Below are 11,554 nucleotides of genomic sequence, written 5' to 3'. Positions count from 1 at the left end.
TCAGCTGGGGCCCGAGTCACTCATATCCCACCTTCCTGCTTAGACTTTCTTAAACCATCCGAACTTGGGACTGAAGGGATGGCTCGGTCGTTCAGATAGTCTTTATCACTGTTGATAGCTCCAGTTCCAGGGGATCCAGCAGCCTCTCTGACTTCTGCAAGCACTAAGCATGTGTAAAGGGCATTTACATACATGTAGGCAGAACACTTACACAGAAAATAAAAACAATTATCTGAACTCAAACATACCAGGAAGTGGGGGTCCTGAATGGCTTTCCAGAGAGGAGATCTGGCTCACCCTAGCAATCCTGAGCCCAGCAGGACAGCAGGAAGGGACAGAAGGGACCTGGGATTCCCTAAATGCTTGTTGCTTTGCCTAAATCAGACCACTGCTTGGGTCACTAGCTCCATGGGTCCTGTGGAGACGAGATCTGACCAGGTGAGAAAATCCAAGCTCTGTCCTCCCACATTCTCCCCAGAAGCCAGGGGACCATAGCCTGGCTCAAGCGTGGTACCCGCTGGTTTGTCCAGTGGGCCCCGGAAAGCCTCTTTAGTCTCCACTGTAGGCAGACGTGAATGCAGGGGCCGGGAGATGCACGCTCTCTGCCTGGCCCAGAGGTCAGAAGCTGGAGGCTTGGGATGCTGTGCTTCTAGACTTCTCTACTCTCTTAGTCTTGTAGAGAATGAGTCCTTCACAAGAGCATCTCAGCGGTGTGGGCGACGAGGGTGGGGCAGGAAAGAGAACTGGCTTTTATTTAAAAAAAAAAAAAAAGCAACCTCTTTCCCCGTGGCCCTCTGAGCACAGCTTTGTCTAGAAACCTGTGCACACTGCTCCTTCCTGTGCCCCAGGGATGACATCTTTCTCCTTCTGGCAGACAGATTTTGTGAGCCGCTTTTTCTTTCTTCTCATAGCTCTTGTATTTTCATGAAGAGATTGAAAGCAAATGTGAGAGACTGCCTAGGACAGGAAGGGGAGTCACAGCGCGTGTAGACCTTGAATTGAAAGATCCTCCAGCACCCACCAGGTAACAGGGTGTGTGTACATGTGTGTGTGTGCACGTGCATGCAGCATGTATGTGTGTGTGTTTGCATGCGTGCGCACGCTTTCCTCTCCCTGGCTCACTCTTAAATCTACCTGTAACAATTAGTGTCGACCTGAAGGGCAAGGCACTTGATCTCTTTACTATAGGAAAAGTTGGGGAGCCCATAGCATCTTGTGCCCCAAGGATTCTCCCAGAGGACTTCTGGCCTGTCTGTGGAAGCTCAGTGGGTTTTCTCTCTCAAGATGACAAGCCTAATACCCGACTAGGGGCTCAGCGGAGGTGGACTCTTAGAGACTCTGTTTCCTGCCAGGAGTTTCCAGGGAGGGAGAGGAATGGGCTTACTTTCTAAAGTAATTTCCCGTGACTCTTCAGCCAGGCTGTGTTGAGTGTCTGGAGGCTAGGGAGAAGCTGGCAGAGGGGAAGTCACTCTTCAGGACGGGGCAGCCGTACTTCCTGTGACCTGGGAAATTAGTGTCGGGGCTGGAAGATGGAGCACTGGCCTCATGAGTGATTTGAAATTCCCACACTAACCATGGTCCAGAAGGAATTCCAGACTCCCTTAGGAACATCTGCTCCATCCAGTCTGGGGCAGGAGCCCTTCCATGGGTGAGAAGTGCCCTGAAGCTTGGGTTCTCACTGCAGGAGAGCGGGGACATCTCACCTCATCTTCTATCACTCTCCACCTGCATTTGACACAGGGGCTCACTCGAGTGGCTTCACCACCACTGCCTAGATTGGCTAGAGGGATCTAAAGGAGGCCAGGGATCTGCCTGCCTCTATGCCACCTCGTCTCCCAGTGCCAGGGCTGTGGATGAACACAGTCACACTCATCTCTTATGAGGGCTCCGAGAACACAAACTCCACTCCTCGTGTGTGAGCCTGAGGCGTCCCCCAGTCTCTCTATGGTGTCTATGGAGACAAGGGCCCATGAATCCGGTGCTCACTGATTGGCTGGACTGGGTGTCCCATCGCCCATCCCCTGGAGTTTTCATCTTATTTCTTTCCCATTGCTTTCCTTTCTCTTGGTGAGTGTTCACAGTGCTGGACAGGAGGGAAATGCCTTTCATTTTAAAGATGGAGAAGGTGTCAGGGTGCTACTCAGGTTGATCTGTTCACATAAAGCATTCGATTTTTGTGTTTTAGTTAAATTTTTAAAACTTGTGTTTTAGATACACTTTAAAAAAAAAGATCAGACAAAACAACCAGAACTAAGTTTTAAGCAGGAAAGGTTGCTCCTGGAAGTGACCCCTATGACCTTTGCACAGTGGTTTATCTTCACAGCCCCTCGTGTTTTTCTGATCAGGGACCATTTCTCTTCAAGATACAGTGATCAAGGACACAGGAAAGAATGATATAATTCCTTTTGTCAGATGAGACTAAGATAATCCACTCCAGGCCAACATTTGCGACCTTCTCACAGTATTTCCAAGAGTGGCCTAAACCTGATCTCTCCTCTAGTCTCTCCCAGTCCTGGGCAATGCCAGGGAGCGCGCCCTAGGAGGGCACTGGGAAGCCCTTCCAGTTTTGCTAGCTCTGAGGTCCAACCAGGGACAGGAAATACCGGATGCACACCCACCAGTCCTTCCACTGACTACTTAAAGATGTGCGGAAGGACTGACGGCTGTGAGGTGGGTGGGGCGGGTTGATGACTGGCTTCCAGTGGGCTGGGGGAAAGGCACAGAGCTGTCCCAGGAGGGTGGTGACTTAAAATAAGATCCCCCAAGGGGACAGAATGCAAAGAGGGTGAAACCTGGAAATAGAAAAGGTGACCTTCGCTGGAAGTGTGTGGGTTCCAACTAGAGAAAGCACAGGAGAGGGAAACTCTGAGCATTTGAGACATCCTCAAGTCTAAAGAAGGTTTAAGAAGTGGGAAAGCCCCTGATGCTCCCGCCCTTGCTTTCATTTCCCTTTCTGATCAGACTGGATCCTGAGACGGCAGCAGTTTAAGGCTTTCACTTTGGGGGAATGACCCGCTACCTGTTGCTTCCAAAGGTGCCATATGAGTAGTCCTGCCTGAGAGAGCACTGGTCAGCACCTAGGGACAACAGGCAGCACGGAGGGAGACCCCATCCTATCAGCCTAAGTTGGGGACACACTACCCAGGAAGCTGTGGTTGTATCACCCTTGCTCTTTCGTGCAGTGTTGTGCGGCCTGGTTTCGCCCATCCTCCAGAGTCTTGGTCTCCTCGCAGGACTGTAAAGCAGCACAGGGCCTCCAGGGTACCCAGATCTTGGCTTAGAAAGATCAACACCACCCCCTTCACTCCTTTCTGTAGCTGGCTGCACATGCGCCCTCCTACCCTTAAAGGTACTCACCTCCCCAGCCTCTTACCTGGGCCTTGCACTTCCCAGCACAGCTATAAGGTGATCTGCATACAACAGCCCCCATAGCAGCGTCTGCATTTCTGAGTGATCAGATTGCTGGCCCAGCAGCCCCTGCCAAGCAGAGATAGACTGACCCTCTCTGAAAACCCCCGAAAGGGCAGGACGACAGCTGGTGCTCAGGGCCAGGTGAAAGTCCTCACCTGAGACACACAACTAGCAGTTTTTCTGAGACCTGTGAGAGTTCTGGGCATCCGTGTGACCAGATTAGATCAGTTTCTGTGGGACTGGCTGCCAAGCAGAGAGGCCAAGAGACAGGGAGTTGCTGGCCCAAAGGGAAAAGACCCAAGAAATGGGGAGCATGACATGGTCACAGGGACAGACTCAGAGTCAGTGCTGTGTCTCCCCTGGAGCTAAAACATCTTCAGCACGAACGACAAGGAAGTTACTGAGATGAATGCTGGGTTCTGGCCTTCAGTATCAAAATTAAAGGATCCCAAATTTATTATGTTTATTATGCTTAATATGTTTCTTGCCCAGTTGGTGTCTGGCCAGTCTCAGATTAGAGGGCACCTAGGAAATGCATCTATTCCCAAACGTGTTTTGTTCTAAAAAAAATGTGTTGACTCACCAAAGACGTGAGGTTCTGTAATTAGAAGTTCACTTTCAGGCCTATTTTGGTGATTCTTGGTTGTCAACTTGACTACATGTGGAATTAATAAAACTCAAATTGCTGGGCACACCCTTGAGGGATTTTTTCTTAATTAAATTCTTTAATTTAGATCTGATCTGGATCTTTGAGGTGGGAAGGCCACCTTTAATCTGGGTCACCCCTTCTGCTGGCGTCCTACAGAGAGGACGTGGAAGAAGGAAGCTCTCTCTTCGCCTGCTGGACCCCGCTCTCGCCTAGCGAGTCCATCCCTTCGCTGGCCTCAGAACCTGCGGCTGGATTCCAGTGTGTACGGAAGACCAGCTGAGACATCAGCCTCATGGACTGAAGAACTAGTGGATTCCTGGGCTTTCCATTGTTAGACAGCCATTGTTGGACTAACTGGACCCCAGCATGTAAGCCATTCTAATAAATTCCCTTTTTATTCCACATATACATAACATATGGGATAGAATATATGTTTAATGTGTATATGTTTGGTAAGTTCTGTTCCTCTAGAGAACCCTGAATAATACGGCCTGCTCCTGGAACCTGGCTCCAGGACACAGAAGCTTTGACCAAGCAGGGCCCTGCATTGTCGTGGAAGGTCTGTGCAGGTACCTTCCAGCAAGGAAGCTGGGAAGTCGTTTTACTGTGATTCCCTGCCTAGTACAGGAAGTAGGGAGAGTGGGGCAGGGCAAGGATCAAGAGAGGCTTGTGAGGAACTTGACAGAGGGAAAGGAAGGGCCCTGCAAGAGAGGTACCCTCAGGGTGTCTGCAGTCCAGGACTGAGCTGGAAGCAGGGCCACTATGACCTTGGGAGCACAGGGGCCACTATGACCTTGAAAGCACAGGGGCTGCTTTGACCTTGGGAGCACAGGGGCCACTATGGCTCTGGGAGCACAGGGGCCGCTATGACCTTGGGAGCACAGCGCACTGGCTGTGCAGCTGCAGGGCTTAGCCTTTCTTCCTGTGTCCTGTGTGCACCCATTACTCCCCAGTCTGACCCCACAGCAGACCCCTATTCCTGGGTGAACAACTGGTCCTGGTTTGCCAGTTTGGACAAAGTCCTGCGGTCTGGACTCAGCTAAGCTCTGGGCAGGGCAGGAGGGACCGTTGCCATGGAACAAGGGAAGAATTACATTTGTCTCTTGGAGATGCTGGGGGCAGGGTTCCCACAGAACCCCAGACATCCAAGTGCTCAGTAGGAAATAGTGACCAGTGTCATTAACTGTTGTTGTGGGTACACAGCCCACTTTCCTTCTGCCTGTGGGCTGAAGACAAGTCATGGTGACGATGCCACGTGATCGCATTACACGTACCCTCTTCGTGGGTCTTTCTCCTTTGGGTCATTTAGAGCTACCCGTAAGGACATGCATGTGACTCCAGCGGTTCCTTCTTTGGTCTGATGTCCCTTTCTACAGGATATTGTGTTTGGTGTTGCATATCGTATTCAAATCCAATATGAACACTCTCTGTATATTTTCTCTTCTAGAAATAAAAAAATGGAGATGCTTCAGACAGGTGTAAAAGGTAACTTCCCCACAGGTAAGACTCCTGCTGGGGGTGGGACTCTTTTCAACAGTCAAAGACCATGGCTCAGTGCCTAGACAGGGACGGGCTTCCCTTCATACACCCACAGCAAGGCAAATGAACCACCAGATAATTGAACGTCTTAGGCCATTAGCTGTCATGCTTCCCAAGGCAAGGGCAAGTTCCCCAAGATAAAACCTTACCATCCTGTAAAAGAGACACCAGGGATGGTGGGAGGAGATGAAGATAAGGGACAGACAAACAGAATGGCCAGCGCTAGACTGCCCTGAGCTATCTGCAGGGGCTCACCACTTCAGACCTGGACAGAAAGAAAGTCCTGGAAGAATGGTAGGAACTGGGTTGATGAATCCCTGGGGGAAGATGCCCTGGCCTCTGACCGCCAGGAGCATGGATCCCTAGGGGAAGATGCCTTGGCCTTTGACAGCCAGGAGCATGAATCCCTAGGGGAAGGTGCGTTGGCCTCTGACTGCCAGGAACATGAATCCCTAGGGGAAGATGCCTTGGCCTTTGACAGTCAGGAGCATGAATCCCTGGGGGAAGATGCCTTGGCCTTTGACAGCCAGGAGCATGAATCCCTAGGGGAAGATGCCTTGGCCTTTGACAGCCAGGAGCATGAATCCCTAGGGGAAGATGCCTTGGCCTTTGACAGCCAGGAGCATGAATCCCTAGGGGAAGATGCCTTGGCCTTTGACAGCCAGGAGCATGAATCCCTAGGGGAAGATGCCTTGGCCTCTGACTGCCACTTTATCCCACAAATGCGTGTGTGGTGTGTGGTGGATGTGAGTGGTTAAAACAGGGGGCGAATCCTGATTGGTTTGCATTAGTTCCTGTTGGTTTTTTGTCCTCTTCTTCATGAATCATTTCTGACGCCTGAGCTTCCCTTTACCCCCAAAGGCAGAAAGGAAGATGGCTGCACCCCAGGGTCAGGGCCCCTGAGGATCCTCCTGGTGGGTCTATCTGGCTGTGGAAAAAGCGCCACAGGAAACAGCATCCTCCGCCGACAAGTGTTCGAGTCCAGGCTCAGAGGCCAGTCAGTGACCAGGACCAGCCAGGCAGAGACGGGCACATGGAAGGGAAGGAGACTGCTAGTGGTAGACACGCCCCCCATCTTTGAGTCAAAGGCCCAGAACCAAGACATGGACAAGGACATTGGAGATTGTTACCTGCTGTGTGCCCCAGGACCCCATGTGCTGCTGCTGGTGACCCAGCTGGGACGCTTCACAGCTCAGGACACCCTAGCCGTGAGGAGAGTGAAGGAGATCTTCGGGGCAGGAGTCATGAGACACATGATCGTCCTTTTCACCCACAAGGAAGACCTGGCAAATGAGACTTTGGATGAGTTTGTGACCCACACTGACAACCACAGCCTGCGCAGCCTGGTCCACGAGTGTGGGAGGAGGTACTGTGCCTTTAATAACAGGGCCTCAGGGGAAGAGCAGCAGGGACAGCTGGCAGAGCTCATGGCCCTGGTGAGGGGGCTGGAGCAGGAGTGTGAGGGCTCTTTCCATAGCAATGACCTCTTCCTTCATGCCCAGGAGCTCCTTAATGGTGGCTACAGTGAGTACCAGGAAGCCTACAGGTGCTACCTGGCCAAGGTGAGGCAGGAGGTGGAGAGGCAGAAGCGGGAGCTGGAGGAGCAGGAGAGCAACTGGGTCCTCAAGCTCCTCCTCCGAGGCAAAGCGTGGATGGTTTTGCACTCTGGGACTTGTGCTAGTTTTGTATTGGGCATAGCAATCCTCATTGTTATTTTTATGCTCATATATTCTAATGTTTGATGCTTTGTACTTTATTGAAGTTTCTAAAGTGTCCTGCAGGATTCCCAGCTATCAGCATCACCTTCAGAAAACCACGCTCCAGGTCTGCCAGACTTTGCTGCCCTGAGCCTCTTCTGTTTCCCCTTTAGAATTCTGGTTGGGATTAGGCAGAGTTGGGGGAGTCCTGCAGAACAGGGGCAGGAAGGATCAGAGGAACCAGTGGAGTCAGGAAACACAGCCCATAGAATCATCTGACGGGGATTCATGGGGGCTCACAGAGATCAGGGAGCCTGTAGGGTGTCTGACCTACCTCCTCTGCATATATGTTATGGCTACATAGCTTGGTGTTCTTGTGGGGTTCCTAACAGTGGGAGTAGGGGCTGTCTCTGACTCTTTTATCTACCCGTGGGACCCTTTTCCTCCTACTGGGCTGCCTTGTCCAGCCTTGAAATGATAGTTTGCGCTCTGGTCTCACTGGAGCTTGTTGTGCCATGTTTGGTTGATCCTTGGGAGGCCTCTTCTTTTCTGAAGGGAGATGTGTGGGTGGATCTGGAGGAGAAGGGAGGTGGTGGGGGAAGAAAAGGGGGAGGGGAGTAAGGGGCAACTGTGGTTGGAGTGTATGAGAAAAGAATAAAATAAATAAATACAACTCTATGACATACTTTTAGCATACCTCCATATTCCCTATCTTTCTCCTCCCATTAGTTCCTCTGCTCCCCTAGAAAATGTCACTTCTTCCATGTCAGATAGATACACGTGATTTTTATTTATTATATAAAAATTTAGAATCCACAAAAGAGAAGATATTCAATATGAAACTGACTTAATTTAATGAATGTAATTAACTCCAGTTGCATCTATTTCCTGCAAATGACACAATGTCATTGTTTTTCATGGCTAACTAAAATCCTGCTGTGATGTCCACAGGTGTTGTGTGCAGGTCTTGCTTAGGGAACCGTAGTGTACTAAGAGAGAGGCGGTGTCCTCCAAGGATGAACTTCCCAATAGGTTATCAATCCCATGTGGTCATCCCTAAACACATACACATATTAACCACGATGCATGGACTCAGCAGGTAGTACTTATGTGTGCATGTGTGTACATGCGGGTATATAGGTATAATACAGGATAAGAGCTCATGAGGTTGAGAGGAAATAGGGAAGACACGGAATTAGATGATGTAACTATAGCTGTCATACTAGAAATTCTCAAAAATATAACGTGAAAGGGTTCCATTGTGCTTATATATTATCACATTTATTTTTCCATTCTCCCATTTTAGACCACTTAGGGTGTTCCATAATTGATCTGTTGTTAACAGTGCTGCCATAGACACTGATGTGTGGCTGTCTCTGTGGTGTGTTGACCTGGAGTCTTGGATGAATATGCTATTGTATATTTCATGTCTCAACTTCCACCACACTGTGACACACAGCAACCATTCACATTCCCAAAGGAAGAAGCGGAGGGCAGTATGGAAACACTGGACCCAAACTGAGGAAGTCAGGTGTATTTCATTCTATACGCTATAGCTGGATTACATGCGCTATCTATTTCTAGTGTCTTGAAGACGCTTCATGCTGATTTCCGTGGTAGCTGGACGAGTTTACATCCCCACCAGTATCCGAGGGTGTCAGGTCCCATGGCCCTGGAGCTATAGGCAGCTGAGAGTGAGTGCTGGGAAACCAACTCTGGTCCTCTGAAACATACACTCAGCCTCCGAGCCATCCTTCCAACCCCCAAGAAATTTGCGTTTCTCAAATGGTTAGTGATGCAGACATTTTTCTTGTGCTAATTGGTCATTTGTAGCCCATCTTGAGAAGAGTCTGTGTGTTAGCTCATTTATCAGCTGTGCTGTTGGATTTCTTTCTATCGAATTCTAGCTGTTTCTAGGTATTCATCTGATTTCTTCCTTTTCTGAGTTCTTGGTACATCTGGATCTTAATCCTACGGCAAATGAATAGCTGTGAAGGTTTTGCCCCACTCAGAAGGCTGTCTCTACTCACACAGTGATTGTTTATTATACCATACGGAAGCTTTTGAATTTCATAAAACCCCATCTGCTAATCGTTGGCACCATTTCCAGAGTGACCAGAGCCCTTGCAGAAACCCCTTACCTGAATCTTGAAGTAGTTCCCTTACTTTTTCTAGTTTTAGCTCTTACATCAAGACCACGCAGTTTGAGATGATTTCACAGACTGAGAGGCAGGGACACAGCTTCATTTCTCTACACAGGGACACCCAGCTTTCCCAGCATCACTTGCTCTCTTTTCTCTGATGTATGGGTTTGTTTTTTTCTTCTTTGTCAAAAGTCACAAAGTCACATGTGTGGGCTTGTGTTGTGGAATATTAGTTGATGATGTGTTACATTTGTTTATGCTATGAAACATTTGTTTAATGATGCATTTGTTTAACCCTGGGATGCTGTGTTACTTTGCTTATCTAAAACACCTGATTGGTCTAATAAAGAGCTGATTGGCCAATAACAAGGGACATAGGACTGCCAGGCAGAGAGAATAAATAGAAGGAGAAAAAGAGAAAAGAATAGAGAAAGAAAAAAAGGAGGAGAGAAGATACCCAGGGCTAGCCACCCAGCTACACAGCAAGCCACGAATAAGAAGTAAAGAAAGTTATATAGAATAGAGAAAGATAAAAACCCACAGGCAAAAGGTAGATGGAATAATTTAAGAAAAGCTGGCTAGGGCTGGAGAGATGGCTCAGCAGTAAAGAGCACTAACTGCTCTTCCAAAGGACCCAGGTTCAACTCCCAGCACCTATAAGGCAGGTCACAGCTGTCTGTAACTGTAAGATCTGACACCCTCACACAGACATACATACAGGCAAAACACCAATGAACATAAAATAAAAATAAATTATAAAAAATTTAAAAAGAAAAAAGAAAATCTGATTAGAAATAAGACAAGTTAAGGATGGGTGTTCATAAGAAAGAATAAGTCTCTGTGTAATTATTTGGGAGCTGAGTGGTAAACCTCCCAAAGAATAAAGGAGAAAAAAAAACCCAGAGATTTGTGTCTGGGTCCTCTATTTTATTCCATTGATCTGTGTGTCTGGTTTTATGGTAATACCATGTTTTGGGTTTTGTGGGTTTTTATTATTGTTGTTACTCTGCTTCTGTAGGATCATTTCAAATCAGGTTATTGAAACCCCCAGCACTGTTCTTTTGCTCAGAATTATTCTTTAACTCTCTGGAATCTTTTTCCTTCCATAAGAATGTTATTTTTTTCTACTTCTTTGAAGACCACTGAACTTTTGATGAAGACTGTATTGAACCTGTGAGCTGGTTTTGGGAGTATTGACATTTTCACGCCATTCATTCTCCCAGCTCGTGGATATGATCCATCCTTTCATCTTCTGGTTTCTTCAGTTTCTTTCTCTGTTTTACAGTTCTCATTGTCGAGTTCTTTCATTGGATAGCTTTATTCCAAGGCATTTCTCTCACTGACCATGGGGCTGCCTTTTCCATTAGACTGGCTGGCCAGAGAGCCCCGGGATCCACCTGTCTCCCTCTCCCCCGCCCCCCCCAGTTCTGGAATTACAGACGTGCACCGCTGAGCTTGGATTTTATGTGGACACTTATTTGGCAAGCACTTTGCCCACCCACCCTGAATCCATCTTCCCACCCTGCTTTTCACATTTTTAAGTTTGTGTGTGCACATGAGACTGCAGTGCCTGTGGAGCCCAGAAGAGGGCGTGGGATCACCCAGAGCTGGATCACAGGCTGTTGTGAGCTGCCTGGTGTGGGTGCTGGGATTCAAACTCCGCTTCTCCAACAGAGCAATATGTGATCTTAAACCCTGAGTAGTTCTCCAACTTATTTTCACCTTTTTCTAATGGTTGAAGAATTCAGGAAAATAATGTTCTAGTTTCACACATGAAAATTACATGTAATTCAAAATTCAGTGCTCATCAAGTTTTATGAGCACACAGCCTCTTGATCATAGTGGCTTTTGCCTTCATGTGGTGTCGAGCAGCTATATTGTACTCTCCAGTCTTCCAAGCCCAAGACACCCACCCACTGGCTCTCTGTATTACTGAACTTAGACTTTCTGGTTTCTGTGTTTCTTGACTGATGACCCTGCAATCCCTGGGGTGAGACCCACCCTGATCCTGTAGCCTCTTCACTCCGTTCCCCACTCATGCCCAGGCCTCTTGACTCCATTCTCTTGTATACCTTAGCTCCCCCTGCTTCGTAAACACTGTCCTTATCCTTTCT

The 11,554-nt window shown here is 48.4% G+C and overlaps 1 protein-coding gene across 7 annotated transcripts; it reads left to right on the top strand.

The window, feature by feature from the left end:
• The first annotated feature begins 797 nt into the window (after window positions 1-797).
• LOC142839610 (GTPase IMAP family member 3-like) lies at window positions 798-11,064 on the top strand. 7 transcript variants are annotated; one of them, XM_075955857.1, is made up of 4 exons: window positions 798-1,024; window positions 4,146-4,428; window positions 5,508-5,560; window positions 6,461-11,064. In XM_075955857.1, the coding sequence occupies exons 3-4, from the start codon at window positions 5,518-5,520 to the stop codon at window positions 7,339-7,341; spliced, it is 924 nt and encodes a 307-aa protein (XP_075811972.1). In that variant the 5' UTR covers window positions 798-1,024; window positions 4,146-4,428; window positions 5,508-5,517; the 3' UTR covers window positions 7,342-11,064. The 7 variants fall into 7 exon arrangements, with proteins under 7 accessions (XP_075811972.1, XP_075811969.1, XP_075811971.1 ...); XM_075955854.1 differs by having other exon boundaries at window positions 4,518-5,560; XM_075955856.1 differs by having other exon boundaries at window positions 4,146-4,619.
• Window positions 11,065-11,554: the final 490 nt, after the last annotated feature.

This window comes from Microtus pennsylvanicus, chromosome 21 (assembly GCF_037038515.1).
Source record: "Microtus pennsylvanicus isolate mMicPen1 chromosome 21, mMicPen1.hap1, whole genome shotgun sequence".
Classification (NCBI taxonomy): domain Eukaryota; kingdom Metazoa; phylum Chordata; class Mammalia; order Rodentia; family Cricetidae; genus Microtus; species Microtus pennsylvanicus.
Note: the sequence above shows the minus strand (reverse complement) of the source record. Positions and strands in the feature narration are given on the sequence as shown.